Source organism: Petaurus breviceps, unplaced genomic scaffold (assembly GCF_028583685.1).
Source record: "Petaurus breviceps papuanus isolate PSGF00001 unplaced genomic scaffold, PetGlider_PUasm1.0 90919, whole genome shotgun sequence".
Lineage (NCBI taxonomy): Eukaryota > Metazoa > Chordata > Mammalia > Diprotodontia > Petauridae > Petaurus > Petaurus breviceps.
In genome coordinates this window covers 23,075,797-23,101,645 of record NW_027187378.1, presented here as the reverse complement: position 1 = coordinate 23,101,645, position 25,849 = coordinate 23,075,797, and the positions used below count along the sequence as shown (strand labels likewise).

The following is a 25,849-nucleotide window of genomic DNA, read 5'->3' as shown; positions in this document are numbered from 1 at the left end:
TCAGCTTCTTTTTCTACCTCTCTCCATCACTCCCTAACTGGAGGTTCTAAAAAAACAGTAACATCTCCACAGACATACAAATTGAGGAGGAATGATGCCATTTTTAACATCTTAAGTGATAAGTTCAACTGTCTCCTGTCTGCTACTTTTGAATCCTTCACCCTAAAAACACTTGCACATTACTATATCTCAACCCTGAATTTCCTCCACTATTCATCTTCTCTGATCCTATTCCTGAGCTGCTGAAAATGCCTGAATGATATCTACCCATAATGCCAGTCGAGCTCATTGCTACAGAATAATCATTTTTTTCTTCCTTGTTTGACTGTCTATTGAACTCCTCACAACTGGACAAACTCTCTCCTCAAGCCCCCAACTTGATTCCTTTTCCCTTTCCTCAGCAGACACTCTCCTAACCTACTATTTTAATGATAGTATCAAAGCTATCCTCTATGAACACCTTTTTCTCCTCTACCCACAATTCATAATCCCTCTACATTATCTTCTCTTTTCTCCTCCTTTGTTCCAGTCCCTGAGAAAGAGGTATCCCTTCTTGAAAAGGCTTCTTATTTCCACTAGGGGGGTCCTTGTCCCTCTCTCTCTTTCTTTCTCCCTGTTTCTTTCTTCTTCTCCCTTCTCCCTTCTCTCTGTCTCTTACTTTTCTCTCTTCAAACATGCCCAACTCCTCATCCTCCTTAAAAATATCTTCACTTGTCGCAGCCACCCCATCAAGTCACCATCCTATATTCTTTCTGTCTTCTCCAAAATTCTTTTTAAAAAAATAATCTACACAGCTTCTTCTTTCTCTATGCACATTCACTTCTCAAGCCTTTTAAATCTGACTTTTAGTCTTATCACCACTGTGGTGGCTCAGTGGATGGGAGCTGGACTTGGAATCAGGAAGACCCAAATTCTAATTCTACCTCCAGCATTTACTAACTATGAGACCCTGGGCAAGTTATTCAGCCTCTGTCTGCTTCAGTTCCTCATCTGTAAAATAAGGATAATAATATTTACCTCTTAGGGTTGTTAGCAGGTGAAGATGTAAAGTGCTTTGCGAACTATGAAACTCTCTAAATATGAGCTATTACTATCAGCTGGCTACCACTGGACCAAATGGTCTTCTCTAAGGCTATTAGTCACTTCTTAGCTGCTAACGTTTATGGAATATTCTCAGTCATCGCATTTGACTTCTTTGCCACTTTTGGCAGTACCCATGATCCCTTCCTCCATACACTCTCTCCTCCCTTGGCTCCTATACCATTGCCTTTGCTGTCTGCCCTTTTCTCTAAACTTTGCTGGGGCCATTATCCATATTCTACCCCTTACCCATGGGTATTTCCCAAGGCTCCATCCTAGTCCTCTTTTTTCTCTGTATTCCTTTCCTTGGTTGATTTCACCTACTCATGGGGCCATTACTAGTCATCTTGACTTTTGTATTGCCACCAGAATCTGATGACTCCTGGAGGAGAGAATGAGGCTGATGACTTTGCTCTGCCTCACTTAAATCCGGCTCATGCACAAGTCAAGACATCACCCTCCTGATGTCACTGGTCCTCTTCAAGAGCTAAGGATGAACAACAACAATAATCACTGGCTCACATGGCTTTGGTTACCATCTCCATACAAACGGCTCCCAAATCTTCATCTCCAGCCTAATCTCCCTTCTCAATTCCAGGCCAGCTACCTCCTGGAAACCTCCCTGGGAGTGTATTGTCAGCATCTTAGGCTCACACTTCTTTCCTCTGAACATGTTCCTCCTCCACACTATTGTTTCTTTTGAGTGGCCATTACTACCCACACTCTTTACCTTGGAGTTACTCTTGACTCTTCTTTCTTTCATACTCTCCCTCATCCACTCATTGCCAAATTGTGTTGATTCTCTCTCCACAACGTAGTTCACATCCATGCTCTTCTCTCAACTCACATAGCCACCACCCATTGGAACTCATCTGTCTGCTTCCAGTCTGTTACCACTCTAATCCAGCCTCCATGTAGCTGCCAAAATAATCTTTCTAAAACAGAGTTCAGATTTGGATACAAAAGACTTCTGGGACTCTTTGAAAATACAGATTTCTCCGTTTTGTTCAATGGAGACTCTAACTTGCCTTTCTAGCCTCATTTATTTCACATTTTTCCCCTTCTCATACGCTGTTTTCTAGCCAGACTAGGTTACTCAGTATTTCCCAAACTCATCATTCTGTTTCCCACCTCTGTGCATTTGTATAAACTGTCCCTCAAGACTGTAAAGTTTACTCCATCCTCTTAGAATCCTAATCTTCACTCAGTGCTTGGTTTCAGCGATGTCTTTTTTTTTTCTTGATGGGAATGGGGTTAAGTGACTTGCCTGGGTCACACAGCTAGTAAGTGTCTGAGGCTGGATTTTAACTCAGGGCCAGTGCTCTATCCACTGTACCACCTAGCTGCCCCAGTAATATCTCTTACTGTCCCCCAATTATTAGAAACCCTATCCATTCCAAAGTTACCTTATATTCACTTACTTAGAAGACAGTCTAGTATAATGGTAACAATGCTTGATTTGGAGTCAGAATATCTGGGTTGAAACACTGCCTCAAACACTTACTAGTTGTGCCACCATGGTCAAGTGACTTAAGATCTCAGAGCCTCAGTTTCCTCATCTGTAAAAGGGGTATAATAATTGTTCCTCATAGGAGAATTGTTATGAGGAAAGAACAAAGAATAGCTGTGTTGGAGAAATTATATTTAGAGTTAGGTGCTTCAGACCACAGCTTGAGAAGAACAGTGCTGGACTTCAGGTAACTTGGAAGAAATTTGAGATCCAGGCCACATGTTTTATGTAGCTATCTCTGGGCAAAGTACATTTTAAAATCCCACTGATTTTGAGTTACTGTTATTAAGTTTACATATTTCATAATTGTCTCTTCTTCCTTACACCCTTCCAGTGTATTATATAATTTGATGCTGCTTTCTAGTCAGTGAACTTTCTGGTCAACTTGAGACATTTTACTACAGTAAAATGAATTAGTGTGAGATTGAAAAGAATTAGAACCCCCTGAAAAAAAAATCTACATTGGATTAACCCAGTCTTGTGATACTGATGAGATATTTTTCACAGTTGCTAAAGAAAATCTCATTTGGGCATTATGCCCAGATGAGGCCAATTCAGTGACTTTAAGCTCATATTTGGAACTCCCTGAAAAAGAGAAGGAAATCACTTGGCTTTTGAGATTCTTTGTATACCTTTCGCCCCTTTCTAGTAGAACAGTCACAGATTTTATTTATGGATAGGTATCACAATGAATGATAAGAGAGTCAGGCTCCAAAAAGGTCTTCAGGAATCAATGACCCAGGTAACTCTCTAGTCTCTTATTCAATTGAACAATCTTTAGTTAAACACTCACTGTGGACAGAGTACTGGACACAGGACCTAAGAACTAGGTAGATATGAAGGTGAATAAATTATGGTTCCGACTTTATTGGAGTTTACAATCAAATAAGGAAAAAAAAGATTCATGCTTAGAAAAACTAAACTAAGTAATTGAGGAGCCTGTCATCCTAACTGTGACGTGTATTTGCTTTGCAAGCTGGGGGAATCACTTAACTTATGGGTATCTAACAACATCACAGTCCTACTCATATTATGAGAGGAATTCCCATTATACCCTGCCCCATGAGTATGTAAACCAGGCTCTGCTTGAAGGCTCTCTAGGAAGGGGAACCCAGCTCTTTTCTGGGGGTAAAGAATTAGAAATTGAGGGATGAACATCAACTGAGGAATGGCTGAATAAATTGTAGTAGGTAATTATGATGGAACACTATTGTACTATAAGAAATGATGAGTGGGATGTTCTCAGAAAAGCCTAGAAAAACTTTCATGGATTGACACAAAGTGAAATGTACTGGGTACAAAGTAACAGCAATATTGTAAGATGATCAGCTGTGAGTGAGTTGGCTATTCTCAGCAATACAAGTTCCTTGACAATTCTGAAGGACTTAAGATGAAAAATGCCCCTCATCCCCAGAGAAAGAATGGATGATATCTGAATACAGATTGAAGCAACTTTGGGTTTTTTTTCACTTTATCTTTCTTGAGTTTTTTGGTCTGTTTTCTTTCACAACATGACTATTATGGATGTTTTGCATGACTACACAAATATAACTGATATGGAATTGTTTGCCTTCTCAGTGAGGAGGTGGGAAGGGAGGAAGGGAGAGAATTTGGAACTCAAAGTTTTAAAAACAAATGTTAAAAATTGTTTTGTACACATTACTGGGAAAAATTAAATACTAAATAAATACCAAAAAGGAAAGGGAACCCACCCCCTCTGAAGGCACCCACTCTCCTTTGGGATAGCTCTTATTTTAGGAAGTTTCTCTCTCATCCCCCAGCATAAAGTCTACATAAGTTTCTTCCACTCTTTGCTCCTAGCCCTGCCTCTGAGGACAAACAGAATAAATCTATACCCTCTTTCACATGACATCCCTTCAGATAGTATCATATTCCCCCTGAATCTTTGCTTCTTCAGGCTTAATATACTCAGTTTCTTCAATCAATTCACATGTCATCTTTAGGGGGCTGCTAGATGGTACAGTGGATAGAGAGTACTGGGCCTAGAGTCAGACTTTAATTCAAACCCAGACTCAGACTTTAACTAGCTGTGTGACCCTAGGCATGTCATTTAACTTCTGTCTGCCTCAGTTTCCTCAACTCTAAAATGAGGATAATAATAGTACCTACTTCCTTGGATTATTACAGGGATCAAATGAAATAATACTTATAAAACATTTAACATAGTGCCTAGCAAATAGTAGGCTCTTAATAAATGCTTGTGTCCTTTTCTTTCTTTTCCCTTCCTTCTTTCCTTCCTTCCTTTCTTCCTTCCTTCCTTCCTTCCTTCCTTCCTTCCTTCCTTCCTTCCTTCCTTCCTTCCTTCCTTCCTTCCTTCCTTCCTTCCTTCCTTCCTTCCTTCCTTCCTTTTTTCCCTCCAATTTGCACTCAAAGTCCTTCACTGTCCTGATTGTCCTTTTCTGGACACTTTCCTGTTTATCAGTGTCCTCCTTAAACTGTGATATTCAGGACTGAATACACTTTTCCAGATGAAGTCTGATGAAATCAGAGTGCTAGAGGACTGCCACCTCCCTATTTCCAGCAGCTATACCCCTTTAATGTAGACCAAAATGTTATTACCTTCTTTAGCTACCACATCACACTGTTCATTCCTTTGGAGTTTGCAGGCCACTAAAACTCCCAGATCCATCTCAGAATAGTTCTTATTCATACATGCCTCCTGCATCTTAAATTTGGGAAGACGATTTCTCAAACCCAAGTGCAAGATTTATATTTATTTCTATTGAATGTCATCTTATTGGATTCAGCTCAATGCTTTGATTTGTTAAGAACCTTTTGGATCCTGACTCTCTTATCACCCATCATGATATCTATCCCCTCAGTTTTGTGTCATCTACAACTTTGATGTGCTTATATATCTATGCTCTTCTCCAAGTCACTGATAAAAATGTTAAATAGTGCTGGGCTAAGCACCAGCCCCTGGGGCACTCCATAAGAAACCTCATGCCATGTTGACATAGAATCTTTAATGGCTGATCTTGGAGTTCAGCCATTAAAACTATTCTGAATCCATCTGACCTATATTATTGCATAAGCCTTATCTATGATTCCTCTGCAAAAAAAAAAATGAGATACTTTATCAGAAGCTTTACTAAAATCTCAGTAAGCTCTGTTCATGCACTTCTCTTCATCTACTAGCTTAGTAATCTTGAGATTACTAAAATTGATTCTTAGTGAGATTCATTTGACATGACTTGTTCATGATAAAGCCCTGCTGGCTCATTGTAGTCACCACTCTCTTTCCTAGATACTCACCAACCATCTCATTAGACTAGGTTCATTCTAGAATTTTCTCAGGAGTTAAAGTCTCCTTACTGACTTGTAATTTTCAGACTCTCTTCTCTTCCCTTTTTTTAAAAATCAGGATGACATTGGCCCTTGTCCTATCTTATCTTTCTCATTTTCCATGATCTTTCAAGTATCACTGACAACGGTTCGGTAAAATTTTCTGCCAGTTTGTTCAGGACTCCTTGATGGACCATGACTATGGTACATGGACATGCCTTCAAGCTAGGTGCTCTTGTGGTATCTTTTCTTGGATTTACTTATATTTTTTCAACTCCATGTTATTTTTGTTCTTTCATTTCCAGTGTAAAATCATTCTCCTTTGCAAAGGAAAACTTTAAAGATTATTAAGTTGCAGAACAACTGTTGATATTCATTGGTAGACATAATTCTTCATCAGGAGCTCCCTACATCAATAAAATCATAGGTCCCATCAAAAAATTTTTTTTTGGATGCTAGGGGAAGAAGCTGTTAGAAACAGAGATCAAAAAATGCTTCATGGAGGAAGAGGTGTTATCTCCATTGCTCTTAATATATTGAATAGGAAGTCAAATGACAAAGAAGAGGGGAACTGAGAAACAGCAGTTAGAGAGAAGGGAGGGTGGTGGTGGTATAATAGAAATATCAAAGCATGATATTGTAAAAGCCAAGAGAAGATAGTACCCAGCAAGAGCAGAGAGGTCAACAGGGTCAAATACTTTAGTGAGGTTGAGGACAATAATTGAAATTAAGGCCACTGGATTTGGTGTCTTACTGTTCATTGGTAATATGTGAGGGGACAATTTTTATAGAGTGATGGGTAAAGAAGTTGGATGAAAGAGGATCAGTAGAGATTGTTTTAATAAAAGGAGAAACAGAGACAGAGAAACAGAGGAGAGTGAGGAAGGGAGGGAAAGGGTAAAGAGGAGAGGGGGAAAAAGAAAAAGAAAATAAAATGGTAATCTCTTCTCTCCCAAGAGTGATTACTTTTCAGGGGCCTTGCTCTAATCCTGAAATATCAACCCCAGATCATCTACTGTTTGGTTTACTGCTGGACTAATAGTGTGTGCATGGGCCAAGGAGTATGTCTGATTATTTTGACCAATCAGAAGGAGCTTCCTGTGTGGGCGTTATCTGACTTCATCCAATGATCAAGGTCTTATAATCCCCTTCAAGACTGATTCTAACATTGTGGTAGGGTTGTAGGAGAATTCATAACCATATAACCTAGTATATGGGGCAGCTAGGTGGCATAGTGGATAGAGCACTGGGCCTGAAGTCCGGAAGACTAATCTGACCTCAAAACTTACTAGTTGTGTGACCCTGGGCAAGTCACTTAACCCTGTTTACCTCAGTGTTCTCATCTGTGAAATGAGCTGAAGAAGGAAATAGTAAACCACTCCAGTATTTTTGCCAAGAAAATCCCAAATGGGGGTCACAAAAAGTGACAATCTAATTGCAGAATAGAGTTTAAGAACTAATTTTGCCAGGTATGTCAGTAACAGACTCCTATTTTTGATGTGATTTGTTACCCAATAATGATTGCTAGCTCATAAAGTAACTTGTTGACTTTTCCCTCTGTAACTGAAGAACTATTTTAGATGTATGTTTACAAAGTGCTGTTTGGTACAGTAGATAGAGCGCTAGGCATGGAATTAGGAGATTCATTTTCATGAGTTCAGATATGGCCTCAGATACTTACTAGCTGTGTGACCCTGGACAAGTCACTTCACCCTGTTGTAGCGGCAAGCACCCCAAGCGTCCTCAGGGTGGCTGCCCATACAGGTTCTTGGATCTGCTTTGTTAAAGGAAAGCAACTCAAAATGGGTTAACAAGCTTACTTTAATCAGTCAGATATATATCGTTTACCTTGTTCAGGGGAAAAAGGTCAGCACCCCGAACTTCCAAGTATACAGGCAGAATTATCAAGACAGAAACAGATCAAGTAGACAGCTTTCCAAACTGTCCAGCCATTACATCCATACCCAGTCAACATCTGGGTTTCCACATCTGGGTTTTTTAAAGCGGGGGGGGGGGGGGGCTGGACAACGGCTTCGCAGAATACAGATCAAATCACAGAACACTTCTCAAAGTGAGCCCCCAAAAACAAAGCTACACATCAGGGCTTATATAGCCTTCTCCTGGCTCAGAGAATGTAACAATCTTATTGACTCACTGGCCAATCAAGAAGTATCTACTGAAAAACAAGCCTCCCACCCCAGGCTCCAGGTGCACTTTAGCCTAGGGGCAGGGAAGATCTTTAAAATTTACATTTTCATTACACCTATTTACCTCAGTTTTCTCATCTCTAAAATGAGCTGAAGAAGAAAATGGCAAACCACTCCAGTATCTTTTCCAAGAAAACCCCAAAATGGGGTCATGTAGAATTGGATATAACTGATTGATTACCAACAAAAACAACAACAAATTCTGAGTTTGCTTATAAAATGATTTTTTCCACTTCTAAATAAAAGGGAATAGTTTGACATATTCTACCTGTAACACATACAAAACAAATGACCACAGGGCAGCGGTGTTCACAAATATATCCTGCTCAATTAGTAGCTTCCATCCATACTGCAACCTTCAAACTGACTGACTGAATATGTGACTTTGTGACTCTCCACCTTGGCCCACACACAAAGACCAAACCTACATTTTAGCTACTAAATTATACATTTTAGGATTCATTACATTGAGACCAATGAGAAGGCCATGCGAAGCTCACCCATTTTTCATAGATATTTACCCAAGGAAGTTAATGAGTTTTGTGATAAAGATGATCACTTTTTTGGTATTGTTTTTTGCATGCTGTAGAAAACCTGAATCATTATCTTTGATTAGAGGTTTGCTCAATAGGCAGATCAAAGATAATCCCTATTGCTCAAGTGAAGTAATGTATACAAAAAGGCATTATAACTAGAAAGTGATTTAGAAATGTAAATTATTGTTATTGATATTGTCATCATTGTTATTATGGTAGTGCACATCACTTAGTACTAGAGGGAGCTCTGGGACATCTGCCTCCCTCCCTGGGCCTCTTTCAAGCCCCCAGAGCAGCTGGCTGTTGCTCACCTTTTGATTCCACCCCTTTATTTCAGCATTCTCATGTTAGTCCAAGGGTTGTGTCTGTGTCATCCAATCAGCTGCTATAGCTTGGTCCTTTATCTTCTCATTCTTCTCCTTTATCACTTTACTCACTGTGTTTTCTTTAAGATCATTTATAATGGGCATCATGTGAAAATCTTAATGAGAATGGTAGAAATAAACCAATACAAGGTGATGTCAATATGTCCAGTGCCTGCTTTCTCATTATATACCCTCATCAAATATCTCCTTTTATCCTGTCCCTAAGTGGTAGACGGGGCAAAATCAGGGAATTTCAGTATGCCGTTCCTCCTTGCCAGGCTTAGGCAGGGCTTTCATTAAGGAATGCCCAGACAATCAACTTTACTTTGATGGAAAGCAGGAATGCTACTCTGACTTGGTTTTTCTGTCCCTAGGACAGAGCTTTCTTCTAAGCAATTTTAGTTTCAATCTTTAGGGCTGAACTCCTTCTCTGTTGCTATTAGTTAAATGTGTTTAATCTCATCAATGTATATGTAATACCAGGCCAGCCCAGGAAGATTTCTTCCACCACCCACTCACTGGATGTAAGCTACCTGGGTATCCCAGTGCCTCCACAGCACCTAGAGAGAGGGAATTAATTTCTCCCAGTCTCTCAAAGTTTAAATTTAGTCTCACTTTTAAATATCCTGCCCCAATTAATTTTGTCACTTCCCAGACACATGCTTGAGGGAGGGTCATGGGTATTCCATTGTGATAGTAATGGCAATTAAAGATTCCCCTGTATTGGCTTGGTTTTCAAATTGATTGTATTAAAACCCAGAGTTTGTTAATCCCACCTGTGGGATGGGCTTGTTGATGTGAAAAGAAAGTCCTGAAGTGGGAGGAGCTGGTGACGTAGTTTGGAGAGACACTGGAGAGAGGCGGAAGATCTTTTTTGGAAGCAGCACCTCGTGGAGAGAGAGAGAGACTAAGAGGATTGCTGGTGGCCGCTTTGAATTGCCCTGGACTTTTGAGACCTTCCCCCTGAGCTGCCAAGGACTGAGGAGACATGGCTGTTTTGCTGGTACTTTGTCTGTTTTGATGTTATTTTGCCAGATTTGTCCACTGGTGAAAGACTGTCCTGTTGAAGAAGTCCTGGAACCTGGCATTTGGTTAAGAAGGCCTGAGACTGTCCTGCAGACAGAGAGTGAATACTGTCCACTGGTGAGGGACAGTACTGTTGTTGCAGGGGTCTGGAGACTGTCCTGCAGACAGAATGAATACTGTCCACTGGTGAGGGACAGTACTGTTGTTGCAGGGGTCTGGGAGCCTTTCTGTTGGTTCAGAAGCCCTGAAGAAGGATTTTCTTGTTGTATGTTTACAGAAATCCTGGGAGAGGGCTTTGCTAATGTGGCATTACATTTCCTTGGCATTACATTACATTATGGCGTAGTCGGTAGGAAAGGCAACTTCCCAGGTTCAAAATACCAGCATAGGTGCTCTCTATTTTATTCAGTAACAAACCCAGAACAGAGAAGATCAAAACATGACATCATTCAAAATACAGCATTTACTAAGTGTGATTAAATAATCTCCAAGGCCTACCCCACCCCAGGACTTTCCAATCATTCAATCAATTACAAAGTCTCTGTTCCAAATACTTCTCCACCCCTAGGCTATACCTTAATTAAGTCCACCACAAAGCCCCTCTTCTCAAATGGAGATTAGTTTCCAAACATAAGTAAAATACATTCATTTGCTCAACCATAGAACACAAAAAGGTCAAAAGTTCCGCACCCCTGGATCACAATTGAATCTACCCCAGAGTTACATCAAGTTTAAACACAGCACTTAATACCCAAATGGAGGTCTTTTCTTCATCTTGACACGAGGCAAGTTCTCAGCAATCTTAGTTCCTGGAGAGACAAGGCTTAGCAAGGCCATAAGATACATTGCCAGTCCCTTCATGAATTTATCCTCTGTCTGTAGAACAGCCCTAGAACCCCTGAACACATTAGCAAAGCCCTCTCCCAGGATTTCTGTAAACATACAACAAGAAAATCCTTCTTCAGGGCTTCTGAACCAACAGAAAGGCTCCCAGACCCCTGCAACAACAGTACTGTCCCTCACCAGTGGACAGTATTCATTCTGTCTGCAGGACAGTCTCCAGACCCCTGCAACAACAGTACTGTCCCTCACCAGTGGACAGTATTCACTCTCTGTCTGCAGGACAGTCTCAGGCCTTCTTAACCAAATGCCAGGTTCCAGGACTTCTTCAACAGGACAGTCTTTCACCAGTGGACAAATCTGGCAAAATAACATCAAAACAGACAGACAAAGTACCAGCAAAACAGCCATGTCTCCTCAGTCCTTGGCAGCTCAGGGGGCAGGTCTCAAAAGTCCAGGGCAATTCAAAGCGGCCACCAGCAATCCTCTTAGTCTCTCTCTCTCTCCACGAGGTGCTGCTTCCAAAAAAGATCTTCCGCCTCTCTCCAGTGTCTCTCCAAATCTACGTCACCAGCTCCTCCCACTTCAGGACTTTCTTTTCACATCAACAAGCCCATCCCACAGGTGGGATTAACAAACTCTGGGTTTTAATACAATCAATTTGAAAACCAAGCCAATACAGGGGAATCTTTAATTGCCATTACTATCACATCCATCTACCCCCTTAATGAAAAAATGTATAGTCCCTGCAAATTAAATAGGATATACTTGCACATATATCAAAAATAACATAAATTGACATAATATAGTTCAAGGAAATTATTCCAACTTCCTTACAAAATGCCCATTTGGGTACTTAATATATGACATTTTCACAAGAACTCCACATGGCTAGCAATAATATTATAGCAAGTATAATAAATTGCATACCATTAATGGTATATATAACGACTTTAAGTATGCCCAGCATCTGACATTGCCTAGCACAGCACATAGTAGACTCTTAATAGATGATTGTTGATTGAAGTAATGAAGGACACAGATCAAATACCATGTGTAATATTGCATTGGATAACAGGACTGGGCAAAGTGACCAGATTCATGTGCAGAAACATATTACATATGGATATGACATACCTAACTGCTTTCTAGCAGATATATCAAAGAAACATAAAGCAAGAGAACTTATGGCAGAAGAAGGCATGGATTACGTACAACACAAAATGACATATTTGGCAGCTACATCCTAGATACACGTTACATGCATTCTAACAGTGGACATGTGGGTAGACATTCCTCCTCTTAGTTCTGAAGTACCTTATATGAGCATGGTCACTGACTAAAAAAAGCCTTGTACTTCCACTGAGACTCCCAGAGTTTCCGGATGGCCTGAGCAGACCATTGACATCTCTAGTTGCTAAGGATGCCCTTTGCTCCCTAGGGCCCCACACACCTGTAGTATTAGTCAGGAAAAGGGATGCCTTTGTATTCACTTTTCACTCTCTCTTTCCCCTTCCCCTTGTCCTAATATGTTTTCCTTAGACCTGTTAATTTCCCTGACCCTCTAGAATATACCAACACTGACTTCTTGACCTCTCAAATCATCATCTAAGCAAGGGCTGGGGAACCTGTGTCCTCGAGGCCACATGTGGCCCCCTAGGTCCTCAAGTACAACCCTTTGACTGAATCCAAACTTCACAGAACAAATCCCCATAATAAAAGGATTTGTTCTATAAAATTTGGACTCAGTCAAAAGGCTGCACCCCAGAACCCACATGTGGCCTCGAGGCTGCAGTTCCCCACCCCTGATCTAAGCTATTATGTCAGAGGTCTTCTTTGCCACTGATGAGTGTCCTTGTCCTGGCAGAGTCCATTGGGCTGATTCTCCATTGCTCTTTTCTTCTTGCTCACCTGGAAATCTGACTAATTCTTCAATTCACTGTAGGTTGTTGCCATGTCTTTTCATTGAATGGCACTAACCCCTCCAAAGATCTGTTTTGTAGGTTGCAAAGCTGCCAGATACTTAATGCAAAATGGCATTCCATTAATTCACTATTTCTGGTCTTCCCTACCCTCCAAGACTTCTTAGCAGAACTGCATGCCTTTGCAGAAGACCCTGGTAATTAACTCAAGCATCATACCATTGCTTGTTTCTGTGAGAGCTTTTCTGCACCATGGTCGACCAAGGTGGTAGGCCTCCAGTCAATCTTTTAGGTGAGAAATGTACTGGGCATGAATTTCTATGTCTTCTTCAAGTCAGTAGGCATACTGACTCTTACCCAAACATCAGCAGATAGGCAGTGGAGCCCGTGGTGTCATTCTTGGGAGCATTATATGCATGTGTGTTGATTCCAATGAGCTTTTTGTTCAAGCCTCAGGAGCTCTGCCATGTTTGGCAGCTTAGATCTCCCTGAGGGTGGTAAGGGAGGGTTCTGTGCATCTTAATTCCTGCCAAACCCAACACCTCCTTCAGTAGTTTGCTTTCAGATTCTTTACCTGAGTTAGAGTTGGTTTTGGCAGGGAATCCAGCTATAGAACAATACTTTTCCCAAAGCATTTTAGCAACTTCAGATTCTTTCTGGTTCCTGACTGTGCAACACTGTGAGTACTGGATAAAATGGTTTGTCACCACTAAGATACTGTTTACTGATTTCCTACCTCTTTCCAAAAGCAAAAATGTCTATATACCCAAGGTCTGACAATTTACCAAGCCAGGTGCTTTGTTTTGACCCAGCTGTCCCAAATCATAACGTGGTGCTTTCATAGAGATATTTACTCTGTTAAACATGTTATTTTAAAATTGGGGAGAAAATTTGTAACTCAATCTTGTGGAAATGAATGATGTAAACTAAAAAATAAAAAAAAAGAGAAAGAGAGAAAACATGTTATTTTATTCTCACAATCAATCAGTAAACATTTATTAAGCTATATTCCAGGCACTGTACTAAGTGCTGGGATAGAAAAAAAGGCAAAAAACAGTCCCTACCCTCAAGGAGCTTATAGTCTAAAGGGGGAGACAAATACAAACAAGTACATACAAAGTAAGCGTTATACAGGATAAATTGGTGATAATTTACAGAGGGAAAGCCCTGGAATTAAGAGGAGTTGGGAAAGCCTTCCTATAGATTTTTGTTAGGTCTGAAAGGAAGGCAGGGAGGTCAATAGTTGAAATTCAGGAGGGACAGAGAAAATGCCTTGAGCCTAGAGATGGAGTGTCTTGAATGTGGAATAGCTATGGGGCCAGTGTCACTAGATCAAAGTGTGTCTCACTGAGTAAGGTGTGAGAATACTGGAATGGTGGAAAGAGGTTAGGTTGTGGAGGGCTTTGAATGCCAAACAGAGCATTTTGTATTTGATCCTCTAGGCAATAGGAAGCCATTGGAGTTTATTAAGTTGGGGACAGGTGGTGACATGATTGATCTGTGCTTTAGGAAAATCACTTTAGTGACTTAATGAAGGATGGATTGGCAAGGCAGGCAGACCCACCCAACAGTGATCCCGAAGTGAGGTGATGAAAGCCTTCACTAGAATGGTGGCAATGTCGGAGGGGAAAAGGGGGTGTATATAGGAGAGATATTGTAAATAAAGGTGGAATCGAAAAGCCTTGATAACAGCTTGGATATGGAGGGGACACGGTTAGAGATAGTGAGGAATCCAAGATAACTCCTAGGTTTTGATCCTGAGGGACTGGGAAGAAGATGTTTTGGTCATATTGAGTTTAAGATGCCTACTGGACAGCTAGTTCAAGATGTCTGAAAGGTAGTCAGAGATGTGAAACTAGAGGTCAACAAAGAGTCTGGAGGAGTATAGGTAGATTTGAGAATCATTAGCCTAGAGATGGTGATTAAATGCATAGGAGCTTATAAGATCACGAAATGAAGTATTATAGGAGAAGAGAAGAAAGCCCAAGACAGAATTCTGAGGGGATATCCATAGTCAAAGGGCATGATCTGGAAGAGGTTCTAGGGAAGGAGACAGAGAAGGAACCATGAAATGGGTAGGAGGAGAAGCAGGAGAGAGTGGTGTCCTAAAAACCTAGAGAGAAGAGAGTGCAGTTATCCCTTCCACATTGTGGGGGTTAGGGGTATGGGCCCCCTCGATCTGGAAAATATGAGTAAAAAGTTTTGGCCCTCCCTTTGTACCAGAGAAGGAATGTGAATTTTTTCTTTTTCTTTTATGGGGTGTTTACAGTACCTTATTGTAAAAATTGAGTTGATATTATACAATACTATACATATATTTTAAACATTTCTGAATTTCTAAATATTTTCTGTGCTGTCTGCTGGCCTCTGCATGTCATCTGAGGCTTCTGTGAAACTCTCCCCAAATTCCCATTTAATTTCTTATGGTGACCTTTGACATATGGAAATTGCAATGGTGAAAGTCACAATGGGGAAGGGATAACTGTATCAAAGAGAAGAGAGTGATCAGCAGTGTTAAAGTGAAGAGAGGGAGAGGAGAATGAGAACTGAGAAAAATGCCACTGCATTAGGCAATTAAGAGATCATTAGTAATTTTGGAGAGTAGATTTGGTTGAATGATCAGGTCAGAAGCCAGATTGTAAGGGGTTTAACAACAACCTTTCAGGGTAGGTGCTGTTATTGTCTATTGTCCCCATGGCAAGCAGAAATGTTTTGCCCAGGGTCACATGGTCAGTAAGTGTCTGAGAATGGATTTGAACTCAGATCTTCCAAACTCAAGAGCTAGGACTCCATCCACTATGTAACCCCGCTTTGTTACAGCCTGCTTCATGTTTTTCTAAGGCTTGGGAAATAAGAATGGCATTTATTTTTTAAACACAATAAAATACAATTTTTAAAATACAATAAAATATTTTTAAAATATAATAAAACTTTATTTTAAAATATAAAAATAAAATAATAATGTTGTTATTCAATCATTTCAGTTGTAAACACCTCTTTATAACCTGATTTGGGGTTTTCTTGGCAAAGATACTGGAGCTGCTTGCCATTTCCTTCTCTAGCTCATTTTACAGATGAGGAAACTGAGGCAAACAGGGTTAAGTGACTTACCCAAGGTCACACAGGTAGTAAGTATCTGAGGCTAGATTTGAATTCAGGTTTTCCTGACTCCAGGTCAAGTGCTTTATCCACTGTGCCATCTAGCTGCCCTCATAATATAATAAAATTTTAAAAACCATTCTTACCTTGGGATGCACCAAATGTAGCATAAGCCTATATTTGGCCCTTTGTCTATAGTTTGCTGACATCTGCACTACATCATGCTTCCCTTCATATGGTATCTTAATAATTCCTTCAAAATGAAATAGAAAAAGTTGGAATGGAAACACACAGTGGCAGCGGGATGAATAGTAAGAAAAGGGCAGAAAGAAAAGGGTGTTTTTTGGTGTATTTTATTAAAGTCAATATTTGTTTCAGAAGGTTCCATGGTTAAAAAATTCCATCACTGGGGGGTGGAACCAAGGTGGCGGCATAGAAGCAGGAAAACTCCCTGTGCTCCCCCCATAACCACCTCAAATACCTATAAAAATGACTCTAAACAAACTTTAGAGCTACAGAACCCACAAAGTGACAGGGAGAAACCTCCCGCTAAAGGCAGCCCAGCAAGAGAACAGGAAGGGTCCATTGAAGCACACTTTGGGCAGAGCCCAGCCCTGCATGAGCCCACAGTTTTAGCCTCAGGGCATCCCTGACCCTGGAGCAGACTTCAGGAGAGTGGATCACCAGCAGCTGTGGCGGTTTCCAGATTTATCAACTCATAAATGCCAAATACAAAGTGAGAGGTCAGTGGACTTTGGGAAGAGGGGGTCTGGGAGTGCAATCCAGCCTCTGCCTGCCCCCAGGGTGAGAAACAGCTGAGGAGCAGCAGCCACCACACTGTGGCTACTTCAGACCTCCTGGCCTGCAAATCATATGGGGACCAAGCAACCAGTCTGAGGGGTAATCACTCTTGGCTTTAGCCTCCTTGGATCAGGATCACTGTCTTGGGTGGAGGTCCTGGGGTGTGTGACCAGGTGCCACAGAATGTGGAGGCTTCAGAGAGGGCACCCAACTAATGCCTCCGGCACCTATGAAAACCCCAGTGATTTGAGACAAAGCTCTCCTCTCTGGAAGTAGAGTTCTACTGTGGCAAAAAGCTCAAAAGTCAAGTAATTGAGTGGCAACATGAGCAAGCAAAGGAAGCAAAGCAAGCACAACAGTCAAACCTCAGATTCCTTTTTTGGGGACAAAAAGGATCAAAGTATGGAATAGGAGGAAGACAACAAAGTCAGAACTCCTGTACAAAAAGCCTCCAAGAAAAATATGAATTGCTTACAGGCCAAAGAGGAGCTTAAGAAGGATTTTGAAAACCAAATAAGAGAAGTGGAGGAAAAATTGGGAAGAGAAATGAGAATGATGCAAGAAAATCATGAAAAGAGAGTCAACAACCTGAATGAAGAAAATAACACCTTAAAAAATAGGCTAACTCAAATGGCAAAAGAGGCTCAAAAAGGCAATGAGGAGAAGAATGCCTTAAAAAGCCGAATTTGCCAGATGGAAAAAGAATCTCAAAAGCTCACTGGAGAGAATCATTCCTTCAGAATTAGATTGGAGCAAATGGAAGCTAGTGACTTTATGAGGAATCAAGATACTATTATACAGATCCAAACAATTGAAAAAATAGAACGCAATGTGAAATATCTCACTGGAAAAACTACTGACCTGGAAAATAGATCCAGGAGAGAAAAAAATTATTGTACTACCTGAAAGCCATGATCAAAAAAAGAACCCAGAAATCATCCTTCAAAAAATTATCAAGGAAAATTGCCCTGATGTTTTAGAACCAGAGGGCAAAATAGAGGTTGAAAGAATCCACTGCTCACCTCCTGAAAAAGATCCCAAAAAGAAAACTCCTAGGAACATTATAGCCAGGTTCTGAAGTGCCCAGATCAAGGAGAAAATATTATAAGCAGCCAGGAAGAAACAAGTTGAATATTGTAGAAACACAATCAGGATAACCCAGGATCTGGCAGCTTCTACACTGAGGGATCGAAGGGCTTGGAATATGATATTCTGGAGGTCAAAGGAGCTGGGATTAAAACCAAGACCCAGCAAAACTGAGTATCATGTTTCAGGGGAAATTATGGTCATTCAATGAAATAGAGGACTTTCAAACATTCTTGATGAAAAAAAAAACAGAGTTGAATAGAAAATTTGACTTCAGATACAAGAAGCAAGAGAAGCACGAGAAGGTAAACAGGGAAAAGAAATCATAAGGCACTTATGAAAGTTGAACTATTTTCATTCCTACATGGAAAAAATGATAATTGTAACTTACGCAACTTTTCTCAGTATGAGAATAGTTGAAGGGGATATAAATGTATATATGTATACATACATATATGTCTCTATAGGAGGGTATATGGGCATATGAATACATATGTGAGTGTGTGTATATTTATATGTACAGGTATACATAGACAGGGCACAGGACCAATTGAATAGGAAGGGATGACACTTAAAAGGTGAAATTGAGAGGTGAGAGAGAAATATAATGAGAGGAGATGGGGAGAGACAGAATGGGGCAAATAATCCCATATAGAAGAGGCAAGGGAAAACTGTTTCAATGGAGGGGAAGAACAGGAAGGTAAAAGGGAATGGGTCAACCTTACTCTCATTTAATTTGGCTTAGGTAGGGAATGACATACACACTAAATAGGGTATCTCACCCTACAGGAGAGTATGGGGGAATAGGATGAGAGGGTGGATGAAGGAGGGGAGGGCAGGTTGGGGGGGACTGAAGTTAGAAGCACCCACTTTTGAAAAGGGACAGGGTCAAGGTAGAGAATAGAACAAGTGGGGGGCAGGATAGGTTGGAGGGAAATATAGTCAGTCTTTCACAATATATCCACTTTGGAAATGTTATGTGTAGCTACACATGTACAACCTATATTGAATTCCTTATCTTCCCAGTAAGGGTGGGTGATGAGGGAGGAAGGGAAATAATCTGGAATTCAAATTTTTAAAATCAAATGTTTAAAAAATATTATTATTAATTGGGGCGGCTAGGTGGCGCAGTGAGTGCAGCGCCACCGGCCCTGGAGCCAGGAGGACCTGCTGAGTCCGGATCTGGCCTCAGACACTTAACACCCACAAAAAAACTAGCCGTGTGACCTTGGGCAAGTTACTTAACCCCAATTGCCCTCCAGAAAGCAAAAAAAAAAAAATTATTATTATTATTTCTTTTTACATGCAACTGGGAAACAAGATATACAGGCACTGGAGGCACTGGGGTAAAGAGATCCATCTTGCCCTACTGGAAAGTCAGAGGGGGAATAGGGGAGGATATAGGAGAGAGCAGATTGAGGGAGAGGGTATACAGTGGAACTGCTGTTTGGGGGTGGTGGGTAGGGGAAAGATGGGGAGAAAATTTGTAACTCAAAATCTTGTGGAAATGAATGATGTAAACTAAAAATAAACATAAAATTTAATTTTAAAAAATTCCATCACTGTAAGTGTCTTGCCTCTCTGTTGGTTGGGCATCAGAAAAGAGTCATTAACATTTACAAATGATAAGTCACCTTAAAAATAAGCTCACGTGAGCAATTCAGGCCAAGTGAGTAACTGGGAATGTCTTTCCCTAAGAATATGTATCTGAAAGGCATAAGAACAAAAGCCCAGATGTGAAAAAGGATGGAGTAAATTATGTCATATTTGTGTTGGGAAAGAAGGAGGTGGCAAGTGGATAAGTTACCACAAAATCTTCTGTTAGTGATTACTACCAAAAATATTATTTTATTTTTCTTTATCTTTTTTAAAATTATCTTTTGTTTTAATATCTCCTTCACTTCCAAATATGTCCCTCCCATTTCCTGCCCCTACAACTCCCTAACAAAAGAATTTAGAAAGTAGTTTAGAAAATTTAATTATCAACCAATTTTTGACAATATTCCACTCCCATAATCTCCTACCTCTGCAAAGAAGGGAGAAAAGTATTTCTGTCAAGTCTCTTCTCAGCCAAATTTGGTCCTTATGGTTACACAGTATTCAGTTTCTTTGTTGTTTTTTATTTTCAAAATTTTATGGTTCTCTTTCTCCTCTATATTGTTTTCTCTATTCTACCTCCTTTATGTAGCAGGTCACATAGTATGTCTTTCTATGTTTCTCTGAACATTTTATATTCATTGTTTATTAGGAGAACAATAGGGACTGGACCTGTGATTTCACTGATGAAAGGAATTCCCAGTTGAAGAAACTCTTATTTATTAATGCATGTTGGTACCTTCTTGGTAATTCTTTTTTTCCCCTCTTTTTTTGGAGGGGGGAAGGCAGGGCAATTGGGGTTAAGTGACTTGCCCAAGGTCACATGGCTAGTAAGTGTTAAGTGTTAGGTCCTCCTGACTCCAGGGCAGGTACTATATTCACTGTGCCACCTAGCTGCCCCCTTCTTGATAATTCTAATCAGAGAGTTGCCTAGAGTACTGATAGGTTAAATTGCTTGCCAAGGGTCATATATTATATATCAGAATGTAAAGGGATTGAACTTGGCCATCTGCATCCAAAGTCAGCTTTCTATCCACTACAACAGCCTGCCTCTCATTATACAGAAATGAGCCATTACCTTTGTGTAGAAAAACATTGTTTAATTATCCCCTAATCTATGGGCAGCTACTTTGTTCTCAGTTCTTTGCTATTACAAAAGAGCTTCTGTAAATATTTTGGCATATATGGGTCCCAGAAAAGTCTCTTTAAATAGGCTTTCAAAATGTCTGAGGAATTAGAGGAAATGATGACCTTTTGTAGGGTGGCTATACGGTATGGTGGATAAAATGCTGATCCTTATATCAGGAAGACTCATATTCCTGAATTGAAATCTGGTCTTAAACATTTACTGACTGTGTTACCCTGGGCAAGTCCCTTAACCCTCTGTGCCTCAGTTCCTCATCTGTAAAATGAGCTGGAGAAAGAAATGGCAAACCACTCCACCATTCCAGTATCTCTGCTAAGAAAACCCCAAGTGGGATCCCGAAGAGTTGGACATGACTGAAAAATGACTGAACAACAGCAGCAAAGTGACCTTTTAAAAATTACATGTATATATGGCAAAAATAATTTCAGAATTTCTGATACAGAAAGCTGGAATGAGAACCACAAGAAACAAAGAATGCCAGACCCAGGCAGAGAAAGAATCAGCGTCAGGGACAGTCTCACCTGCCGTTATTGGGGAGATACAATGTCAGAGCCTCCAAACAAAAAGCTTTGAGTTGAAGTCGGCTTCATAGAATTGATGGTATTAGGAAATACCAATTGTGAGGTGTTAGCTCTATGGTAGATAGAGAACAGCAGAGATGGGGCTATGAGGATTCTCATTACAAAAGATCCATGAGAAATAACTCACACAAGTCATGAAAACAAAATGTTTGAGACGTGGGCATTGGCTCTTACCAAGGCAGAACAGTGTGGTTGGTGGATTTTATTATGGTATATTCAAAGGCTCAACCTTAAAGACTGAAAGCATGTATCAAGTTCTCAGCCATGCCTGAGACCCAGATTTTAGCCTTGTGGTTTACCTCAAGCTCTCTAGTTGGTCAGTGGGGTCGCTTCGTGCCGTGTGGTTGAGATGTTAAGTCATTCTGCTTTGTAAATTTTCTCTTCTAGATATGCTGGGGATTTATTGGATGAAGATATCTTTCATGAGAAGGATCTTGTCAACAGTCGATCTTTGCAGGCTCTAGTGGCAGGACTGAAGGCATATAGTACCTGGGAAAATATAACCTGTTTACAAGATTGTCGGGAGTGCACTGGAGGCATGGTGAGTTGGAGAAATCAAGAAAAAGTTCTATTGTTGGCCCTCAGAGGGATTATTTTTTTTTCCTCTTTGGAGTCTCATTATTGCTAAAAGTTTGTTTCAGTTGTTTCTGACTCTTTATGACCCCATTTAGGGTTTTCTTTTCCTTTTTGTTTTGAAGGGGGTAAGGCAAGGCAATTGGGATTAAGTGACTTGCCCAAGGTCACACAGCTAGCAAGTGTGTCAAATGTCTGAGGCCAAATTTGAACTCGGGTCCTCCTGACTCCAGGGTCGGTGCTCTATTCCCTGTACCACCTACCTACTCCCCATTTGGGGTTTTCTTGGGAGAGATATTGGGGTAGTTTTCCATTTCCTTCTCTGGCTCATTTTACATTTAGGGAAACTAAGGCATATGGTAATCCTATATCACTTAATCACTGTAATCACTTAATCAGTGACCTGCCCAAGCTCACACAACTAGTAAATGTCTGAGACTGGATTTGAACTCAGGAAGATGAGTTTTCCTGACTCCAGGCCCAACACTCTGTCCACTGCACCATCTAGCTGTTCTCATTGTTAAAGGTGGAATCTGGCTGTTACAGAAAAGAGACATGTAGAAATCTGATGCTCTTAGCTTTGGCCTGTAACAATTAGAAATAAAGTTAGAAAGAGTGCCATAGTTTCTTGGCTAAGGCAGAAAAACATGTTCTTTGATTTTGGCAAGCGGAATCAGAAGCATTTTCAAAATACACGATAGAATTGATTCAAAATCCATTTTAATGAACCTGTGTTTAAGCATAAGATGCTATTATCATCTTGTGAAAGGAGAGTTGTCATAAAACCAAGAGTATCCACTCCTAGACAGTTATTTGGCTTAAATGAACAAAGCCCTTACAAATAATTTCCAACATGACTGGAGCCAAATGAAATTAGCCAGAATAGCTGTGGGTATCACCCTACCTCCACTCTTTTGCCCAAGTTCTCTAAAGATGATGTTGAAGATTCATGGTGAAACTTTCTATTTAAACATCAGCATATACAGCTATACCTAGCAATATGGATCAAGATAAGCCAACACAAAACTGGACCCAAGACAAGCAACCCTCAAATCAACCTTGCCATTTCTGGCGTGGAAATAGTACATGAAGAAATTAAGATAAATTCAGTTGAGTGGAAGGAGACAAACTCTGGGACATGGGTGGTTGGGGGAGGGGAAGGAAACCCCAGGATGCTGGGAAAGCTAATGACTGGAGTGATGAGGTTGGAATAAGGCAGGACCTTACTAGGGAGGAACTCACCTGGTATGTAGTCTTTGGGGGAGGAAGTGTGCCATCTGGTAGCTTTCTAATTGATCTAATTATTCTTGTTAACTAGGTGCTGAGTACAGTTATTTCTATGCTACTGTATAGTTTTTTGCTACTGTGAAAGTTTGGTCAAAATGTAGCACAGTGAGAATTACGCAATCTTCTAAAATCATTAATCTAAATTCTTGAGCTTTCTAAATTTTGACATCCTGGGGAAAGGTCTGATTGTCTTGGTCTAATTTTGGTTCTGTCAGCAGACACAATTACAGTGTGTGTGTGTATGTATTCCCTTATAGAACTATATGGAGCACCAGCCCTGAAGTCAGGAGGACCTGGGTACAAATGTGGCCTCAGACACTTACTAGCTATGTGACCTTGGGCAAGTCACTTAACCCCAATCTCCTTGCCTTCTCCCCTCCAAAAAAAAAGAATTATATGGAGCTGATTTAAGTATAGATAGATAGATACATACATACATATGCACATATGCACACACATATAATGCGCATGTTACTCTAGTTTCACTGCTACACTAAAGTCCAATACTAGTGCCTCATTGTTGATGCCAAGGTAATTATGGGTTCTTAAAGCCTATAGCAATAGAGCATAAGTTTTGAAAGGCTCTATAAAGCTAGATCGGTTTCAAGTATGGATGTGTCCATAATGGGTCAGCTGAATGCCTGCTATCTCCCAAGACCAACCTGGGCCATTTCTGAGAGTTTCATTACTGGGTTGGTGGGAAGGGGATGAATATTTTTGTCATAGCAAAACTTTTTACCAAGTCATAGAGGAACTGTGCTCTGCTTCCTTGACTTCTCCCAAAATCTTAGGGGGATTGATGTAATTTTTACTAGCAGTTCACCTAGAAATTGATCGACCAAGACCAGGTCTCTGTACTCCCAGGCCTGGTTGGTGCTATAATAGGGAGAATGCAGCCCAGTGGGGCATAGTGGGAGAGGAAGATACAGGCGATGTCTTATCCTATCCTCAAGAGTGTTCCTGGAGATGCCCTGCTTGTCCCAGAGCTGCCACAACTACCCCAAAGCCAGTGACAATTGTGCTGGCACCTCTGCCAAGGTACTAAAAGGAGCCAGATGACAGAAAGGGGATTGGCATGTAAGGGATCAAACCAGACTATATGTGATAATGAGAGAGTGAGGAAACAGAGTGTGTCCAGTAGGAGAACAATGAGGTTTGAGGGACCAATGAAGCTAGCTCCTGCCAGGTCTTAGCATTTTCTATCCTATGTCTTCATTATGCTGATTGGGGATATTCCAAAGTTCTTCTGTGGTTTGGGTTTGAAGTTCAGCATGCAGAAATCAGTCATTCAGAAAGCATTTATTAAACACCTATTATGTGCCAGACACCAAAATTGGTGAAGTAAGTAATCATTGGAGGAATAAACATTTAGTAGAAATTCACAGGAAAATCTCAACTGGAATTGGCTGTTTGAATCGTGCCAGATGAGTTTACTCTCAATTTTCTATCCCTGAAGACGTTTCCTCAGTAGTGGGATGGGATCATACGTGTGTCATAGGTAAACACTTGCTCATCTCAGTTGCAAGACCTTAGCTGCCCTCTGTGGTGTAGGAGAAAGATAAACTTGGAGTTTAAAAAGTCCTATTTGAGGCATTAAACAAAGATGGTGGAGTAAAAGCAGGAACTGGCTTGAGCTCGAGCCCTAGCCACCTCCAAATACCTGTAAAAAATTACTCTAAAAAGTCTTGAGTTCTCGCTCAGGGATGTGACTTTAGGGAAGGCACCTAATTTCTCTGGGGCCCAGTTGCCTCATTTATAAAATGAGGGAATTGGATTAGATGACCTCTATGGTGTCTCCCAGCTCTAAACCTGTTTTCTTGTATGACTTTGCTTGACTATTGTAATATAGGTGTATTGGAGTTTTTTTTTTTGAGGGCAATTGGGGTTAAGTGACTTGCCCAAGGTCACATGGCTAGTTTTTGTGTTAAGTGTCTGAGGCCAGATTTGAACTCAGGTTCTCCTGACTTCAGGGCGAGTGCTCTACTCAGTGCAGCACCTAGCCACCCCTATGTATTGTTTACTAACAAAAATCTCATCCATGGTTTCAAACTATTCCCTAAGGTCAATGCAGGATCTTTCCTCCTGTGATTCACTGGTGTCAGATTCACTGATTGATTCTAATAAATGTAAACCTAAAGGGTTGTCCTCACCAACACTTATTTTCCCTTGCCCAATGGAAAATGCTTTGTAAGCATTATAGCCAACACAGTCAATCTATTTCAATAGTCATTTACTAAGCACATCTAATGGCCAAAGCACCATAGATCAAAGACAGGGGGAAATGGTATTTGCCCTCAAGGAGCCTGGCCTACTGAGAGGATGAACCATTTACACAGAGATGAAAACAGTCACAGGGCATCAGCATCTCTGAGCAAGCTATATCTATATTATCTTTATTACCTGTCAGGCAGAGCCTGATTCTTAGTGGTCACTTAATAAGTGCTCATTTATTTATTAATTGATGAGAGAAAGGGCACTAATAATTTGGGAGATCCACAATGGCTTTCCATAACAGGGGGTCCACCTTGAAGGAAGCTCGGCTTCTAAGAAGTAGAGGAACCAAAGAACTCACTCCAGGCATGGAAAAGCAACTAGGCAAAAGCACAGAGGGAAATGAATTACTGAGTTCAGAGAATAGCCAGGAAGAAGGCCAGTTTAACTGGAATAGTCTGTGGGGGAAAAAATTAACATGAAATCAATCTTTAAAGGTAGCAGAGAGCCAGATTGGGGCAGCTAAGTGGCACAGTGTTAGGCCTGGAGGCAGGAAGACTCCCTGCAAGTTCAAATCTCAGACACTTACTAGCTGTGTGACCCTGGGCAAGTCACTTAACCCTGTTTGCCTCAGTTCTTCATCTGTAAAGAGAGCTGGAGAAGGAAATAGCAAACT

General features: G+C 40.7%; 1 protein-coding gene across 1 annotated transcript in view; it reads left to right on the top strand.

Annotated features, from left to right (window-relative positions):
* The window catches only part of ACOXL (acyl-CoA oxidase like), a 553,504-nt gene that overhangs the window by 309,820 nt on the left and 217,835 nt on the right, over positions 1-25,849 (top strand). Inside the window, exon 12 of the mRNA XM_069075565.1 lies at positions 21,490-21,643. Coding sequence (XP_068931666.1) covers positions 21,490-21,643 — 154 coding nt within the window. The remainder of the gene's footprint in view (positions 1-21,489; positions 21,644-25,849) is intronic.